This window comes from Megalops cyprinoides, chromosome 16 (genome assembly GCF_013368585.1).
Source record: "Megalops cyprinoides isolate fMegCyp1 chromosome 16, fMegCyp1.pri, whole genome shotgun sequence".
Taxonomy (NCBI): domain Eukaryota; kingdom Metazoa; phylum Chordata; class Actinopteri; order Elopiformes; family Megalopidae; genus Megalops; species Megalops cyprinoides.
The window spans coordinates 3,607,170-3,627,380 of NC_050598.1; the positions used below are offsets into that span (position 1 = coordinate 3,607,170).

The window sequence follows — 20,211 nt, forward strand, 5'->3', positions numbered from 1 at the left end:
TTCAACAACATGCTAACACTATAGGTTTTCAACAGCCTATATTCACAAGACAGACATCTTGGTGAGCTTCATGTTGAAGCTACAAGTGCTCTGACTTGCTGGCTTGCTGCGGGTCTACAACAGAACAAGTACAGTTGTCAGGAATGCAGACTGCATGGGAACCTCCTGCTACCAACCAGAACATCCTAGATGGAGCATGGATGGAACACTGGAGCTGAATATCTGGTTATAAGAATATGCATGTGGTTCAACATCTTTAATAAGGTACTTTGGGACGTCTGTTAGCAAAACTTACTGAAGGGACCAGTTAAACTTACAAAGCAAATATACTTGGTTCTAAATGGCTAACCAGGATGCAGGAAAAATGCTAGCAATTCATTCCATAGTGTCTGAATTTTCTTATCACATCATTGCCACCTCCAAGCATTCGAACATTTTCTGTCACTTGAAGCCATGCCCTCAGCCTGGTTGTGGTTGCTTAGCAGCTCCGGCACAATGCCTACCACCTGCGTAACTGCAGAACATGTGACTCTTAAGTCCTTCCGATTGGCTGGTGAACATGACAGCAAGCTTTAGCTTTAAGATGAAGGGGCTGCAACCCAAAGGCTGCCATTGCAATTCCAGACAATACCGTTTTTACCACACACATTTAAACAATTGAGTCATTCACATAAATAGGGGTGAATTCATTTAGGGGCATCTCTGCATGCCCTGTTATGTCCTGTGCAACCACACCCCTGGGAAAATTCTCAGATTACAGTAAATCCTATAAAGTTAAGATCAAATTGTTACGAAATTTGCTTTCATCATAAAAAAAACACACTGATCTATATTAAATAGATCATAGTTTCAAATACAGATGGCACACAAGTGCCAACAAATACGCTTATCTGTCCTTGTGATTAGCTCAGGACAGACAAACTGAAATTACTGCTCCCTGTTTCATCATTTGACTTATTTTATTTGGACAGCAGCTGACTTAGAATTGACATTAACATGATGTCATCATAGTGAATGTTACTTTCATTAGTGCCAAATGGACTATCCTGTTTCTTCACCGAACGCCTTATCTTCCCAAACTGACATCTGAAAGATCTAGTGTCAGTCTTCAGACGTACAGAGGAAAATGAGGTCACATGCAAGTAACTGTCGATGTCATGACCAACACAAACACTCACCCTCTCTACACAGACATACACACAGACTGAAGCTCTTTGCTTTTGCCATTTGACAGAGCTGCAACAGTTGCAAAAAAAAAAAAAAATCAATGCTGGAAGAGGAGGCCCTCAACTAGATTTTCTCTAGGGTGTATAGGGTCACAAAAACGTTTCAGAGAGGGAAGGAAAACAAAACGGATGGACTCTGCTGGAGGGAACGGCTGCGCTCTCTGATGAAACATCATCGTCAGCCATTTTTATAACACATTTTCTTGTCAGATGGTTTTATTTGGACCAACTTACAAGGTTTATCCATTTAGACAGCTGGATACGCATGGAAGCAATTTGGGTTAAGTACGAGAGTACAGAGTCATCTCCCTGGAAACTTAACCAGAAACCTTGAGGTTATGAGCCCTGCCCCTTACCACTACAGCACACTTATTTATTGTTAACACCAGACAATGGCTTGAAATTCCTACACAGTTATATTGTCTTACATTTTTCATATTTAACAAAAGGCTGCTATGAAGCAATTTCTTTATCCTAGCATTTTGCCCTTCCTTCAATCATAAATCATGGTGACCACACACAATTAATATGTCCAACAATAGCACTCCCATTAATGATGGGATTGCTATTGATGCACCATGGTGACCACCACATGGCGACAAACCACTGTGACTGCTAGCATAGCATGTCCAGGCAATTCTCTGAATTTCCAAACCAGTTTTGAGAAATGCCTGTGTGCTTTGATCTGTGCTACCTCAGGGGTCCGAGAACAACGGAGGTTCCTACTGATAAGCAGGAAACATGAGGGGGGTTTGTGTACATGTCCCAGCTTCCAGGAAGAAACCAGGGAGTGGCTCTGCATGAATCACGTGGCCGGACAAGGCAAAGCTTATTCATCAGATTCAGGTTCAGCAAGGTGCAGGCAATTGGTTTTCCAGAATAACACATATGCTGTACCACCGTCAGCCTGGTGTCACTTGAACTGGAAACACTGAAACTTTTTCTGAAAGACATGTCGTCAACAGCAACTACATATCCTCATCCTCTGCCCATTGTCCTGGATTCCTTAGCATGCCGACAATTTTTGAGACTTTCTGAACTCAGCGCAGTTAATTATCCAACCCAATGCCAACTGTTGACCAACAAAGAAACAAAACAGAGCAACTACACAAAAAAGCAGTCAATGCTTGGTCTGTGTTTTTTGCAAACACATCTTGGATGGAATTCAGCAATGATTCATACACATAGGGCGCCCCCTGCTGTTTACTTTTCAAACATCCTGCAGCTAACAGATCATGCCCCTGTTCTGGCACTCGGAGAGTAAGCCAAAGTTGTGTAATTGGTATTGTCAACATGTCTTGTTCCATCCTGAGGATGACGGAGTGCTAAGACTAAGGGACACTGAAAAGCATCTCCCGGAGATGGCAGCACGGCTGAGAGATTTCTCCGTTTGTGCCGTGACCTCACCAGCGCTGTCACCGGCTGGAGCCAGCAGAGTTGTCAGCAGTCTGCCTGTACCGGCCAACCTAAACTCACTGCCACAGCAAGGCCTCAGTTTTAAGCCTTTGTCAAACGGGCTGTTGTTGCTGGGCAACTCGGGTTCATATGACCTTGCTCCTTTTCATTTAGCAGGAAAAACAGAGAGAGGGATTCAGAACTCAGGGGGAGCAATTGGGCCGGGCATCCAGATGGTTCTATTAATCTGTCGGCATCCGTAACTTGGCACTGTCCATGCTGAAGCCCGAGCCATATCCCCCCCCCAACAAGGAAAAACTGTCCCTGTCCCCTCAAGATGGCTTCATGAGTCACAAGTACAGAGTAATGACTGCAGGCTAGAAGCCTTTACACAACAACCAGCGTGCCGAAACGCATTCTAATACATGACTATTTAACCAGAGCACATGAAAGAGCCACATCCCTACAGGAATTGACCTTCATGAGCTGAATAACATGCAGCCAAGGAGGCAGCATGACACCCTGCAACATAATGCTAGAAACACAACTGTGAGGGGTCAGGTGCATCTCCGCCTCTGATCTGATGCAGGATCTAACCAACAGACACGTCCACAAAGGCAAATTACCAGCAGACACAACACTCCTGCTACTTTGAGACCGCAATTTCTTTGCCACAGAAATGGAGAATGAATGATAAGATATCTTCAAAATATCAATTTCAAGGTGGCAAAACCGAAACAAGCACAGCTAAGCAATAACAGGGGCAAAATGGGTTTTACCCAGGATCTGAAGTTTAGATGGTAGTGTCAGACCCGCAGGAGTATTGTGATCTACATTTCAAAAAAAATTACATAAAGGGCAGTGCTTACAGGGTGCTGACTCCATGCTGGGAACACACCTTACATCTCACATACACTGACACAGCCTTACATTGGTCTGGCACTGATGCTCCAGTCTCCTCTCTTTTAGGGTCACAATCAATATAGAGTATAACCAAAGTCTTGCATTATCTGGCTGTGTATCCAGTCTGCAGTATGGTAATAATCTAAACATGCACCACATTAAGTTTACAAGCTCTTGGCTGAAGCGTTGCTTCTACTCTGTGTCACTGCTGTCTCATTCCTAAACATGTCTCTTTCTCCTTTGCCTCAGACTGCTCCCAATTCTAACCCCATCTTCCTCCTAAGCCCCCGCCCCCTAGATCTCTCCTGAATGTAGACCTGTTTCTCCGTCCCTATCATGACTGCACATTTTCACAGGACGTTCCCTCATCTCCCGAGAGTGCTTCTTTAAACACTGTTCAAGTTTTTCCCCAGTCCTCTAATCTTCCTGTCATTTACTTGCTGAAAGCCTTCTGCATAGCAGTCCACAATGTCTCTTTAAACAGCTTATTTCTCCTGACGCATTAATGCTTCATAAATATGTATTCAACAGCCTCTGGCACAGCAGAAAAATCAAACAAAGTGAGAGTGTAAAGGGTTCATGGTCAGCACATTGACAGTGGTGTGACTGGAACCTGTTCTCTAACCACAAACCTGCCACAGAACAGGCACGAAATACACTGGTAAAGCCTGATTTCCCACAGAACAGCAGAATCAGAGAGATGTTCAGCGTCAAAAGTGAAGAGAGAAAAAAAAGCTGGGACGTACATTGCACAGTACCTGTCGTGCAGTCCGACGGACATCATATCCCCTCTGTGCCCAGGGTGGTCCATGCCCTCGCCCGAAACCACGCCTCTGAAACGAGAAACACACATCTCGCGTGAGCCTGAGGTTTGAGCTTTTACTCCGTACCTGGGACAACTCACAGCGCCAGCTCTGTCAGGATGTGCCCTCAGAAGACTACCCCCTCAAAACAGCAGCAGCAGTGTCATACTAGTGTTATTTAGCAGTTTGATAAAGGGAGAACACATTAACCGAATCATTTAGTACATTTAGTATTACAGAAAAGGAAGATCCAAAGGAAGTCTTGTGTACAACAAGGCATTTTAGGCAACAGCCTTTAAGTAGAGTGACACAATCTACATTAAGTAACACCTCTCATGCACAGAAACCCCTTTTAAAACAACAGCACTCATGTGTAGCAATACATTCCAGAGTTACAGCGCTCATGCACCAGACCACATTCTAAAGCAACAGCTCATGAACTGAAATGCATTTTTAGGCAACAGCTATCGCTTAATTACTTGGCTGAGTGATGTGGAGCCTCAGGAGTCGGACCTACCAGTTGCCACTCTCTGCGTCTATTTTTGCCACACCTGCCAATGACAATCGATGACATCACACAAAGAGCCCCTTGTAAACAGTCATGTAAAAACCACACCAGAAAGGATTCAGCTCCACCTTCATTACAAATGAAGGGAAAACGTGCACTGCGCATGAATCAAACCACTGACATAACCAACAGTGCTCTTCTATCCCATCCATGGCCGACAGAATGGTGCGGAATGCTCTCACGCTGGAAAGACCTTAAGATTGGTGCCCCCCCACATGCGTGCATTTCATTCTTTCAGAGGGCCAGACTTTAGCCCTGGCACAGGAACGCAGACCATCTGCTGCCATGCAACTCCTCCTAAAGCCATTCCACACCACTGTGAGCCAAACCAACTGTAGGATCCTGGGTACTTACAAACGACTGACATTTCCCCCACAGCAAATTCCCAGCGAATCAGAACGTCCCTTCTAACTCCATCTATACATGGTAACGTAGCGACCCTCAGGCTGATGCCACTATCCAGCGCATGAGAAACAGCGGTTTTAATGGAATGACATGACACCAACAGAAACCACTCACACTCTAGAATAAGTCTCAATTTTTTCTGAGGCTCAGAAAACTAACAAATTAAATGTGTTATAACTTTTACATGTTAATGCTGAAAACTGACAATTTATACAGCTAGATATGTACGTAAGTCGGTGTTAAAACTACAACAACCAGAAATCCCTGCTCTGGATGTCCAAGTGGAAAGGTAAAGGGGGAAAAAAGAAAATGGATGCAGAGGCCTTTGTAATAATGTAAATTTGGTTGCCATGTTGTGATGTGATGATTTAAATCAGTAAATGGAATTTTTGTTCCATGTAATACTCATGGTTAGAGCTACCACCTCATTCGACTCAGTATTTTCCTTTGCATCAGTGAGAGCACAAGGCCTCTTCCCCATCTGTTGTGCATATGGTTCTGCGCAGAAGCGCAGGTCAGCTCGGTCAAAGGCGTGAGCGATGACCTGAGCAGGTACCCATAATGCTGCTAGGCTAAAAGCCCAAAACACCGTTTTGCGTTGGGTTATCTTGTTTTGCCATGGCTAACCCTCAAACTTAATGCTGCATCCGATCAGGACAAGACCTTTCTTGGCAACAGACACAAAAATGGCACAATGGCACTTTCAGTGCAATGAGCATTTTCACGTTTTGTCTATTTGGCAGGCAAATGGAATCATGCATGTATGCACAAAATGTGTTTTGGAAGGTGAAAAAAGGCAAAAAAACAAGATTCAATCTGTACAGATGACCAAAACGTCACGCACCATCCAGCATGTTAATCATCTGTATGCTGTCAAAAACATGTGAACGTCGAAGTGAACCACAATGAACTGCAAGATGCAGTTCTTCATGGGCTGACCCCCTTATTTAGTGACAGAAGTATTATCTGTCTCAAATTCATGCTGAAATAAAAAAAGAACAGGACCAAACAGAACAGAACAGAACTTGGTCTCCAGCTATAGACCAAAATAATCCTGTTAAACATTAAAGAAACCACTGCCCTCCTGAGGAAAGCAACTCCCACAATGCACCAGGGCCTCACTTTCCCATTCAAAACCACAGTAAGTCATGTGTAATGGAAAGGAAAGGATGAGCTGAAACATGCACATCTATTGCATGGTTAACTCTTTCGCTGGTACTGCTATCCTGGTACTGCTATCCAGCCACATATTTGACTGGACAATACTGGTCATGAAAATACCCATCAAATATTATTTCACACATTTTTGTTGTTTCAGGGTAATCAAAATGGTCAATTAACTTGAGTAAAAATTTTGAGGTTTCTGGTACACATTTTGTAATTAAATATTCTCATTCTAGTGTTAAATTCTGTAGTAAGTCACAGCCATGGACTTTTAAATTGGTTTATTAAACAGACATGGTTCTTTGAATTTTACAGCTCCTGTTCCTGTTCTTACCTTCATGACTGTAAGAACAGGGACTTTTGACCTTTTCTGAAACCAGATTTAGATAAGACTAAGACTAAGACTAGTTCCTAATGAGGATCTATGCATTTCAAATCACTACATCGATTAGAGTGGCAACCAGCAGTGTGTGCACCTTGCACCACTCTTAGTAGGGTTACTATGACAACCACATCTAATTATTCCTTCTTCTGTGCCAAAGGCAGTCTTTTCACTGTGATTCTTCGAAATCCAGGAAAGATTACCCTGCCCAGACCAAGACAGAGGGAGTGAGAGACAGAGAGCGGTGGTCATACTCCGCCCTGCCTGCCAATGGATATAATTGGGCTTGTGCCTACTGTTATTCTGTACCTGATTCCAGCCCAGCTGGTTCATTACAATCTCCCCATGCGCCCCTGATAAAAGTTTGTGTGGTCCCTGCACAGTGCATCTCCTCACACTTTCATCACACTGAAAGAAAATCAGCTTTGGGAATATCTGCCGGTTGCAGATAATACACTTCAGAGTGAAAGAACCTGAACACACTGAGGTGAGTTACCTTAAAAAACCCAGCCAGTGTTAAACCATACTCTGCAATTTGTAAAACCCACTCTGTGCATCCATGTGTTCTTCCCCAGCAGATTCCTCCCAGCACACGTAGACAGGCCATAAAGTGAGCCAATGCCATTACTGCATTCCCTCACACAGGACACTTACAAACCATCCAGCTGGCCAACGGCCTCGAAGCAGCCAAGCATACACTCAAAGGCCCTGACTGGTCAAAGGACCGAGCCAAGATAGCCTGGATCACTCCATTAGAGTGGATGACACCTCCATAGCCTCACCCTGCCCAGGGATCCTCCCTGGATCTCATCCCGCACCGGCCAGGGGATGATGATGACATCGTCCTCAAGGACAGAGCTCACCTTAATGCAGAATTTTGCATTATACACAGTGTAAAAGCCCAAAACACAAAATAAAATTCAGTCTGCGTTGCAACTGTGTGATTACTCTTCATTTGGGTTTTGTGATTCTTTGAAACTGCATCGAAACCACAACAATGAGCGACTGACCCAGAGCTGAACCATAACAAAATAGCTACATTATTTTCCAGCCAGTCAGCTTTCACCATTTAGCACTTGTTTTAAACAGTCGTGGCCTGTATGAGTTAGCTGAAGACCTCACCTAAGTGACACACTTCGTCTGTCTGACAGTGTTCTCTGTCACTCTAAATTATCATTAAAACTAATGAGTTTTTTTTTTTTTTAAATGTGATCCACTTCTGTTAAATAATAAAACAAGATGCTTGTAAAGGAATTCATGTGGAACATGAATATGAGATTCTGTTGATGAGCAAAAGCTCTGAAAGACGATGACCATGAGGAGGGATGGTGAGGGGTGTGGGAGAGCATGGAGCCCCCTCGCCATGGACCAACAGCAGCAGTTGTGTCGGTTGGCATGCTCATCCTGCTGCTCCACAAGTGAGACGGGGGTGGAGCCAGAGTCTCTGCGGGGCTGCCTGGGTGGTTCAGGCCATAGCACTCCATCATTACATGGCGGCGGTGGCTCTAACCCAGCCAGCACTGTCCGGCCTTTACAAAAAGCGAAATGCCAATCTCATTCCCCAAAGAGAAAAATAAGAGGCTTCTGCCTCTGTAGGGCATGTTTAAAACAGTGGTGCAAAACTGCCGTTGTTTCCACTCGGTGTCCGCATTTCTGCGGCTGATCAACATCCCCATCATTTACCCAGTTTAACCTTTTCACACTTCTGCAAAGCATCGGCTGCATCACAACTCAGCCTGTATTAGCAGAATGCCTACATCCCATAGATTTTAGAAGGTTTAACTACAGAAGTTTAAGAATGTGTCTGTGTGTTCTCCAGTTATTTTACATGCTTTAAAGAAGGCTGCATCAAAATGTGTCTCCACAAATCTGATAAAATGAGCAATAACTTCTGCATAGGCAAATGACCTTCTGACCTGTGGCACCTGATGAACCTTTGTCACTTTCTGCGTTTTGGCGAGGGACTTCAATCTGCAGGAACATACAGGCCATATGGCACCTCTATTTATAGTCTCAGCCCTTAATTTGTTGGGGACCGCTCTGCCATCTGTCTGCCCCTGAGCCGAGCCTTCGAGGTGATGACGGCCCTGCCTGGAAGCGAGCTGAGGCGATAATCACAGCCAAGTCTTATCACGGAAAGTTCAAGCTCCCCGGATCCTTCCGAGGTGCATTTCAGGCTTGGCCAGTTAAACGCATGCTGGGCTGAGAGAGGGAGAGTGACAGGGAGGGCTAAGATGCACAGTTCATCTGGTGTCAAGCAGTAAGGGGCCTTAGAGGGATTCTGATTAAGTGGAGTCAGTTCTTTCGCTAGGGGATTACTGCAAGGCATCCCAGAAGCCCTCGCTACAGATACCTGGAGTTCTCCGGGGAAGAGATGCTGAGAAGGTAGGAAGCTGGGCATCCAAAGCACATTCATCCCGAGTGGTTTCCTTCTGGACCACTCTGGAGTGAGTTGCTGTTGGTCGCAGCGGAAACTCATCTTTGGTCCTTTGTGCTGAGCGGCTGAAGCTGACTCCTCCTACTTGGTGCACTTTCATATGTAAGCCAACAGGGGGCCACCCCTCAAACTGCCAGAAAGGTGCAACCCTGTCCATTATACCCGATGATGATTAAACCATAATGCTGTCACCGCCTGAAGAACATCACATCTAAGACTGGCAGGCCATGTCAGGCAATTACTTAGTAAGCAGAATCACTGTGAATAGGTCAAATGTCCCACTGTCCATTTTCATGGACAAGTATGTAACTATTACCAAGGATTTTGAAAGACCATGGGAACCCTGTCACTATCTGTTAGCAACCTCAGTTTCAAGGTAGACCAAAAAAACCCCACAGCAAACAGCATCCTGAAAATTTAATTAATAATGAACTCCACACAGTGCTATCACTGGAGTGGTCTTAATGTTTTCTCTCCATTTTGCCATGATGCCCATGTAAGTCGACAAGTCTGATAAACAAGTAATTGTAAGTAACAGAGAAATCTGAATTTGAATTTCAAATAAAAGACTTCACTGTCGTTTGATAAATGTGAGGTCTTTGAAAGTCACAGTGGCTGCTACTCAGCCTCTCGGCAGCCTGGTCGATAAGGACTATTTTCACCGTATAGCTAGAACAAAATCGCTATCAACATAAAAAACCATCCAAGCTCACCGCAAAATACTGTGGCATTTTAGGCCAGCTGCTTTAAATGGAGTCAGACGACCAGCATTTTTTAAACTGTAAGTTTATCTTTCACTGGCACTTTGCAGGGAAAAAAGCAGGAACTTCATGCCCTTTTGACTCATCATCCCCAGTATACGTGCCAATGTCACCTATGCATTTCAGACCTTACAAATCAAATGCAATATGATAATGAATTGTACTTAATGGCAGAATATTCATTCACATAATTAATCGCTGAAGAATTCAAGCTATTCAATATTACTTTGCTAATATGCTGATATTTGGCTGCAAAGTCTGCCTCTGGTGAAGAAAGCTCTCAGTTTGGGCTGATGTTCGTCTGCTGGACAAGCAGGGATGCAGCTTCTCACCTGAAGCTCAAAACTTTACAGACAGTAGATGAAAAGTACTGAAATGCACTTGTACATAGCAATGAATATGCAGCAAGAACATGCTTTGCCGGCAGCAGCCCCCTGATGCAAGCCATGATAAGACAGCTTCCTTCATCTGAATTGACCACAGCAAGCAGAGAGCTTGTGAAATGTGTGGGCCGCCCGGGTGTTGCCCAAGCACGGGGCTCGGCATTCTGCCATGACAGGTTTACGACCCAAATCTCAACATGCCGAGTTATTTAAAAGCGTGCTGTCACATCGGAGAGAGGAAAGCGCTGGCTCGGCCTTGCACCACACGCCACCAGGGGGAGAGGATTAACTTGGCATGGGTCGTTCTGAATGCAGTGGAGGAAAAAAAAAGGGCCCGTGTGTGAATGGCAAAAGAAGCCCTGACTATATCACACCGGGTCAATTTACAGCAGTTTATTGCCACTCTGGAGTCCCAGCAGGAAAATCCTAACTGGAGCTGAGTCCGGAGGTGGAGCTACAGGTAGTACTGGGGGTGTGGCCAGGGGTGGAGCCATGGATCTCCTTGTGCTCACTCTGGCATACATGACATGGAAATGCATGTCCTCAGACTTCAAGAGCTGGGTGAGGCCACTGTCCACAGGCACGACAAAACCTGTGACTTTCAGACACACAGGGAAGGGACATCCCCTATCCCTCTGATTGTTGTAGATACAATATGTGACACATTTCCACCAATGAAAGTGCACTGTAGACAAAAAAGAAAAAGCTACATGCCAGGTCTGAAGAGCTTCACCACAGATAGACCCCAACAAAAACATCTCTAAGTCTGTACCCACCTGAAGAACTTGCAAGTATTACAAAATTGTAGTAATGTAATGCTGTTAGCCCAGCTCTGCATTTTGACTTTGAGGTGGACATGTGCCACAGGAATCATGAACGATTGGCCATGCACAATCAGTCTCCATATTAAATAAACCATGTTAGCCTCATACCATGCATAATCCATTTGTACCCTGCCTTGTTCTCATTAATACTCTGTAAGCCTATCTGAATAAGGCCGTCTGTCAAATAAATACGTAATCACGACCGCATTTAGACTAAGGGAGGATCATATCAAAGGCAAAGCAATGCTTATTATCGATCCTTCTGCTACTATTTAAACCTGAAACTCTCCCACAACACTGGGTGCACAAAGCGATAGACTGTGTAGTGGCTCAAGGGAGAACAACAAGAAACAACATGAAGTGAAACGGTTCACGGCAACATGGGTGGGCCGAGTCAGCCAAGTGAAAAATAAAACCGCATAAGACGGCCTTGCCCACAAGCCCACGCTTGCACCACAGAGCAAAGCCACTAAACTGTCAATAGAGGCTCAAAAAAAGTGAGTCAAAGTTAGTCCTAATCCTCGCCACCACACCACACCGCTGTACATCTTAATGCCATTCAGTCCAGTTTAAGAGGAGTACTTGGCACTCGCGGCCAAACGGCGAGGTGAGTGTGCTGACTAATCTGGCAGAAAGCTTGAGCAAACACCGAGGCGAAGGCCGATAATTGTGGGTCGTTTCCGATGCGATTACTCATTTCCTCCAGGCTTGTACCAACATTCGGCACTAGCGTACACCATATCAAAATCTCTACTTCTTAAAAAAAAACAAAAAAAAAACAGGTTTTTTTTCTGTTAAGCAGCATTTATTTGTGCCGAGATGCCATGGCGAGACTGTGGCTCATTAGCAGATTCAGAAACCCTCCAGCCAGGGTGGGAGCTTGTGTCTGCTAGCATGTCTGCTAAAGTGGTTCTGCTGTAAATGTGCTGTGAGGTGGCCTTGCTGTTGCTTTTCTGACATCCACATGCAAGCGGTTACCACCAGGATCATATGAGGAAATATGGCCCGTATCTGGGGTAAAAAAGCAGTAAGGTGAATGGCTCCCTCTTATCTTCAATGAATTGCCCAGCCCGACACAGACCACCAGATTGCCAGACCACCACACACCATGATCAGCACATTTGGCTGTTACCCCCCCGCCTGTAATGTCACAGCCCGGTCAAATCCACCACCTGCCTTGACCCCTCCGTGGTGGAAATGAGTTCCCTGTTTACGATAGCCATCTTTCATCACAGACTGTAGACCCACCTCTTCAGGCCTCACCTCAACCCCCTATGCAAGCATGATCTGTTGTCTCTCTAGCCGTTTTCACATATGAATTTCGGACAATGTCTGGAGAATCAGGTCTGCACATTGCCCGGAGTTGCCCTGTCACACATGCAGCACACAACAGGAGCTTGTCCGTGTCAGACACGTTCTCACCTACTGGAAATACTCCGGTTTGGTTTAGGCGAGGGGTGGCATCTGGGTAGAGCGTGCAGGAGGCAGGACATGACCCAAAAAGGACGCTGCAGAAATCGTAGCGGCTGTATTCGAAACCGCCTACTGCATACTATGTACTGCGTACTACACAAGTATATACTGTATACTGCATGCTATTTTTCAGTGTAGTATGTGACCATTAATAATTACATTTGTAGTATGTTACATTGTCGCATGAAATCATTGCGAGTTTAGAAACATCCAGATTTCCTTGTGGTATTTTTCAGTCAGACGCAACTTGCATTCTCACGAGTGAAAAGCATTGACGAGTTCACAAAAAGTATTCTAGAGTTGAAGTATTTTCAGTTTTTTTTCTTTTCAAAGTCTTACCTTTCGGTGGTGCGGGCACATAATGTGGCACGGAGGAGGAGAAGGCGAACATAGCTATTGTACTTTTGGGCAGCCTATAAAAAAAATCACACATAGCCATCCAAATGGTGCTACCGGTACACATAATTTATTATTAATTATACATTTATTATAACAGGAAGGTAAGTTTTTTTTGTTCGCTATGTAATGTTAGGTCACCAGTTCACTTCATCTCACTATAACAATCACTATTACATAGCTACAGCTTAGCTAGCTACTACCTAGATAATAAACTACTAACCAACGTTATTAATCATCGTAAGAGACAAGTTTTGGCAGTATAGCTATAGCTAACCATCTCTTTAATGATCATTGGACTCACAATAGCATGTATTTGGACGTATGCTCAATGTCAACGAAAGAGTAGAAAGCAATATGCAGGCACGCAGAAAAGAGTACAGAGCAGATGTTTGTATTCTTCCGGTTTCTCGCCAGTCGCATGATAGAAAGATAGAAACATCATCAACACGCCCACTCGCTCACCATGGATTCTCCAGAACATGACCTGCTCTATTCTCTCATGGACTCAATCCGGCATTAGACGGACTTTGTACAAGGGAGCTGGCAGAGTGAAGTCCGTCTCATGTCTAGTCCGCCTGATTCAGACATTTGCGTTCTCACATACAGCTCCTCCGGGTAATGGCTAGATAAGTTCCAGCTTTCAGTGCATGTCTGAAAGGGACTTCTCATGTGCAAATATATATGTGGAAGCACGTTTCAGAGTTTTATGTACTTGAGCATATGGAGGTTTACCTGTGTCTAGTATGTGTTAGCGTTATATTTTAAATGATACAGTCCTTAAGTTGTACAGGTTTCTTTGCATTCATGTCAAATCTAGGCACACACTTGTGATCTGAGCACTATGTTTAGCACTGACGTTCATTCATGTGTGGTTAGTGGTGTCATGTTCATGCAACTTTTCCTGCCACTTTATTAGATGCTCCATGTAAGCCACTCTGGATAAGAGTGCCTGCCAAGTGACATTAGTAAACAAAATAAAAATGTGCATAGGCCCACCACAAGGCCAACAGAACACTGAATTTTGTTTTATTAATAGGGAATTAACTAATCAGACAGGCAGTGCTATGATAACGCTAACCCTACAACAAAGAAACAGTGCTCAGCAGGGGACTGTCACGCTGCCACTCTCAAAGGGAGCAGACAGACAAAATGACACGACTATGTCTATTCAGTGGCATCTCCTTCCAGGCTGACCGGGCACATGACAGCACAGGAAGTGAGTGTGGGCCGTTTCACCATTGCATACGCCAAAAAAACCCACCACCTGGCTCACAGAACATGCAATGAGGAAACACTGCCAATCACTCAGACGGGCAGTGCTAATGCTAGCCATCATATTGGATTCTATAAGGCCCAAACGCACAGCACAGTTATGCTGAAGCCTGCACAGCGTTAACATTCCAATTAAAATCACAGCTAAAATCAATCTACAAACGAGTCATGTGACCATCAATCAGCTGTAAGATGAGTATCGTTTTTATAGTTTTTATTTTACTGTAGAGTGTGTCATTTTCCCTCTTATTACCCCCTTCTTTCCACAATAATAGTGTAATAATTTTTGACCTCAAGATACTCTCTGCATATTTGTCCCGCCACACGCTTATTTGCCGTTGTTCTTGTCGCTTGACCTGGAACAACAGATAAATTTTAACTTCACAGCTAATTCTGGGGCAGTCAAATTGCCAGCTCTGCTAAATAAATAATTAAATATATAAATACCACCATCGTTTGTTCCATTTCTCTATGCAAACCACACAGACCACATAAATAGCCATTTCTCCAGCTGAATCGATATCTGTTCTAAGACATATTAAGCACCCCCCAAACTGCCATTAAGAATGCATGATGTGGACATCAGCACAAGCCATTACAGGCCTGTTCTAGCCACAGGTGGTTGAGTATCCCCTAGCAACACCAAAGCAGACCTGCCTAGAGGAGATGTGGGTGGGGGACGGGAGACGAATCAAATGCTGGTGTCCCCTAAAGAAAGAATGTGATGTGGCATACGACCCTTAACAATAGCTCCTTGCATCTGTGCCTCCCAGATAATTTTTTTCCTTTTGGTCTCCATGCTGTGCAAATCCTGTGTTGACTTTATGCTGGGTAATGTGAAGCAGAAATGTGGACTGATCTGATCTCATAGGTAAAGAAAATGCCTTTGTTCTCCTAGCAACACCCACTCATGAGCTATCGAATGCTTACTGAAAGACATGAAAACAAAGTAGGCTCAGCCAATGACAAACAGCACGAGTCCCTTGGATTTCCTGGGTGTACCACTAGGTTGCACAGAATCTTGCCTCAAACATGGAGTGTTTGAGGGTCTTCGATGTTACCATGGCAATTGTGACCCGGTCTGAGCTCGCCTTCAAGGACAGGCGTCATTAGGAGTGTCTTTTTAGCAGAGCGAGTGCTGTAATTCATGCCACCGTAGGATAAAGAGAGCTGTTATGGGCACTACACAGAAAACATATTCTTTTTTTTTTGCTCATGGATGCCACACTGCTTCTCACAAAGAGAGCATGGTGACAAAACACCACACCATTTATTAAGTGTCACCTGCTCCCAGCTGAGCAAACATAGGACAGCATTGGGAGTGAACATGGGGCTTTTGGTGCCATCAATGGAGCATTCAGCCCGGCTAGAAATGCTGTAATAACTGATATATCACTGCTCAAACAGGAGACTTAAGCCTGGCCAAAGAAAGAAAATATATGTATACACTGAAAAACAGCTCCCAGATGAGAATTGAGCTGGTAAGAGAACCTGTTTAACTTGTTAGAGAATTTAACATTCTTGTCCACCTGGATATTTATACAGGCCTATATTTTTCTGCCCCAGTCACTTTTTATCTGTTGTTCACCATTTGCATGTGCAGCTCGTGATTTTAAACAACGATATCTCTGCCATCCCGGGTGATGCGTTGAAACAATAAATAAGCACTGTTTTATTACCCCTGGGAGGCGAGCCCAGTTTCTCAATTTGCAGCTCATTAATGCTGCACTCAAATATTCCAGAGAATACCAATTTCACACAACAGGAGCGACGTGGAAGGCAATGTTGTTGATAGCACATTTCACAGTAGCCTCAAATTTACACACACAGAATTACAGCGGTGCAACAACGGCTCCATGACAGATTCACCACTGTGAACGGTTTCTTGCTGTGCCTCCGAATCTTTGCGCACATCAAAACAAATTCAATTCACACCAAACACAAGTTTTCAAATGCAACCTTTTTTTATTTGTTTTCATCTAATAGAAACAAGTTTGTTTGTTTGTTTTCAACCTAAATGAAACAAAGATTTGTTTTCCCCCCTCTGCATCTATAATAAACATTCCAATTAAGCAGACACGACCAGTGAGAAGGCGAAGTGTGGGAATCCTTTAAGGACAAAACACTCGGGAGAAAAAAAGAGAAGAATAAAAAACAACACATTTACATGATTACTGCAGCTTTTCTTTTTTCAAATGGAAAAAAAAATAATGGAGTTGGAGCAGCGCCAGGCCCATGTGCTTAACTGCAGGTGGCATAAATTGGCCCTGTTGCTAACAGCCGGCTCTGCTCTGAAACAGGGATGGTCCAGCATACCAATATGCCCCATGATATGCCCCATGTGCAGCCCTGCTGCCACGGGCCAGGACCCCCTGGTGCCAAAACAGGACACTTTGCTGATAAATCTGATGCCTGAAAAGCACTGGCAAGCCTCATTATTTGTGTAATTATTTATTATATTATTATATTATTATCATATTATATATTATGTATTGATTATATTGCACAAATCTCCTTTATACAGTAACCACTATGTGCAGCCAGGCTTCAATGGGCAGTGATCAGAAATCATGAAATAAAGGAAAGACTGCATTCTGTTTTGGAAAAGCCATCCTGTGTCACCCATTTCCTGCCCTGCACCCCACCCCCCCCGACACACACAAATTTTTGATTCAAATGTCTCCCTTCCATGTTATTTTAATGGTTAAACCACATTTTATTCCCTCCTTTCAAGGAATAAAAAAAGCTGTGATCACAGATGAAGAGAAAAGACTGACCTCCCCTACAATGCCCTGCAGATGGTGTTCTGAAATGGCATGTCTACAATCACGGGTACCTGACAAATAAATCCATAATGATGAACACATGGGGCAATCACACCACTGCTGTGTACAGTACAACCGTGACACCAACTACTTCAATCTATACACTGCAGGTCCCTAGCAGATGTTTTAACCAGAGTGACTTGCGTAGGTCACAGTTTTCACATACGAACCATTCGTAGTTGGACACATTTACTGAGACAAGTAAGGCTACATACCTTGCGCCAGAGTACAATGGCAACCCAGTGGCAACTTTTTGGTTAGGAGCCTTGCTCCTTTCCACTGCCGTTGATGAAGATAACCGTCTAGGACACGTGACAAAACACAGCCTTACTGTCAATTAGCGGTGCTCTGGGTGACAGAAAGCTTTTCTTTGGGAGCAGGCAGATAACCTGCCACCATCAGCTGTTCACGTAGTCCTGGGCCTGACTGTCAACAGGGACCAGCCAAGTTGACGTCACCAGGGCACGCACGTGCCCCCAGAACTACGGCTGTTAAAGGGGAAAGGATTATGGGAAATGTGCTTGGAGTTTCTGTCCCTCAAGAAATGTGACCTCTTATCTGATTTGTTAAGCACAGTGACAGCAAGACACTGAGCGGGGAAGACATTTAATAAATGTAAAAGACATTTCAGCGGTAGAGTCTCGCGGTCATCATAGCATAGTCATCATGGGCGGCAGTGTAGCATAGTGGTTAAGGAGCAGGACTCGTAACCGCAAGGTTGCCGGTTCAATCCCCGCTGGGACACTGCTGTTGTACCCTTGGGCAAGGTACTTAACCCACAGTTGCCTCAGTAAATATCCAGCTGTATAAATGGATAACATTGTAAAGAAATTGTAACCTATGTAAGTCGCTTTGGATAAAAGCGTCTGCTAAATGAATAAATGTAAATGTAAATGTAAATCATACACGCCCACAACCATCCAGACACCAAAATAGTATGGAGTTGCGTCATTAATGTGGCCCGCGAAAATAATCACGATCTAGACCCACTGCACTTACAGCAATCAATGCAGATCACATTAACAGTCCTCTGAATGACTGAAAGCATTATCAGCATGACATGGACAGCTGGTTATACTGCAGGGTTTAACAACCACTGAATGCCTCCCGAGCGCAATGAACATAAAACGATTCTCCTATTCCAACAGCCCAACCGTATGCGCTGAGCTCGTGACACGTGAACTCATGAAAACCACAGAAAAAGACGCTCACCAGCTAAAAACAAACAGAGTTTACAGTCCAACTGACACACCGAAATACCTTTTAAATGTTTTTGGAAATCAATTTAAAAATCCAGGAACACGCGGTTAGAAGCACACGCCACATTGTAACATATTTAATGTTGCTAATTTGATGATGCACAAATTCAAATCAAAATAAATCAGTGGCTGGGGAGCAGGCTGCAAAATAAACCAGGTGCTTCTAAAATAAATTATCTGCATCTTCAAACATACATGCATGTGTCGCCCCACCCCCTTTTGCGCTGGGAGTGGGTGCATGGTACCAGACAGATAGCAACAGCGTAAGTATGGCAAGCATTTCAGCGGATTACTATAGCTAGCAAGCAAGCTATTTACTGCCACAGCCAGGAAAAAACACGGGGAAGCCCTTTCCGAAGGCGCAGCGGTACCACGTATTATTGTGACACAGTCCACGAAAACACAGTCCCGTGTCACCGCTGTCTGCTTCGAGCTTAATCTTTGTTATTCTGACTTAGCACTTGACCCAAATCACAAAATCGCCATAACGTGACAGCCCGCCGTCACGGTGATCCTGCTTTTAGACACAAAACCAAGAAACGCCACGGCCATGTCCACGCCAAACCAACATTTGTAAGTCAAAGCTAGCGCGTTAAACGCGGTCTCAGCATGTCTAAGGACGCCAAGAAGCTCGACTTCCTGCGGCTGATTACCGTTCGAATCAATTCCCCGCTTACATCCATCAAACACTCATTTAGCCATGAACCAGACTGACTGGTCGGCTGGTGCAACGTATTGCAACTTCCTAAAAAAGTTACACATAATCTTACCAATAAATGACATCTTTTGTAGGGGAGCCTTCCGTTGCCGGTCGGTTTCTTTCAAGAGTTAATTTTAAAAGGCATTTCCTAGACTGACCTTTTGCCTTCTTGACACATTTCGATAAACTACATGAGACAGCTTTGCCAGAACAGCATGTCAAATTACATCAACTTCGCCGGGGGGGAAATCATTCTATTGTAACGACAACACACAGCCGGCTAGTTACACTTCTCCCGCTAGTAAAACACACCAGCCTTATCACAGGCTGTGTACATACCTCTTTCGCGGTATTTTGGCTCAGACCAATATCACTTTAAATGCAAGATTCGTACCTGCCACTGTCGGGGTTGCTGTTGTTGTTCCTCCTTGAAGTCTCCACTACTCCTAACCTAAACCGCAGTAAAGCCCGCCTCCGCCATCCGTTTATATTGGTCGTGTGGAAAAGGAATCTCCGGAAACAACGCCGACCAATGGAGAACTCCAATGGCAATCAGCGGAGAGCCAGGATTTCCGCTACAGAACAGCGCTGAGTGCGCATGTTGGGAATGCGAGCGCACCGCTTGGAAGGTGTCATTTCAGCTATTGACAGGATTGACACCGATCGGGGTTCAAAAGACACGTAATTCCTTGTTGGTTTTGTCAATTTACATTCCCTTAAAGCACACTGGGAACGTACTGCTTCGTTAACACCTTTGTAAATGTACATCCGTCGAATATATCACGTGTATGGGATCACACTTTCACCGGGACGCAGCTGTCCACTGAACTCACCGATCTATTAATGCACGCGTGCGTCTATTTACATCGGACGTGTCAGTGCGCCGGACATTGTTCTCGTACCGTTGGGGTGCCATGTAACACTTTTTTACAGCTAGTAAGAAAATTGTTCTGACGTCATATAGATGGAATCTGAGATCCCCTGCACCAGCCCATTTCTACGTTCTTCATCCTTGTGTTTTGGTGTGGGCTA

At 44.4% G+C, this 20,211-nt stretch overlaps 1 protein-coding gene across 4 annotated transcripts in view; it reads right to left on the reverse strand.

The window, feature by feature from the left end:
* The window catches only part of LOC118791128 (kelch-like protein 13), an 81,581-nt gene extending 61,948 nt beyond the window's left edge, over window positions 1–19,633 (reverse strand). Inside the window, exons 1-2 of one of the 4 annotated variants that reach the window (XM_036548396.1) lie at window positions 19,574–19,633; window positions 4,283–4,357 (exon numbers count right to left, since the gene is read on the reverse strand). In XM_036548396.1, coding sequence (XP_036404289.1) covers window positions 4,283–4,335 — 53 coding nt within the window. In that variant the 5' untranslated portion in view covers window positions 4,336–4,357; window positions 19,574–19,633. Of the gene's footprint in view, window positions 1–4,270; window positions 4,358–19,249; window positions 19,306–19,518 lie in introns of those variants that run through there. The other 3 variants (XM_036548393.1, XM_036548394.1, XM_036548395.1) reach the window with 3 other exon arrangements.
* Window positions 19,634–20,211: the final 578 nt, after the last annotated feature.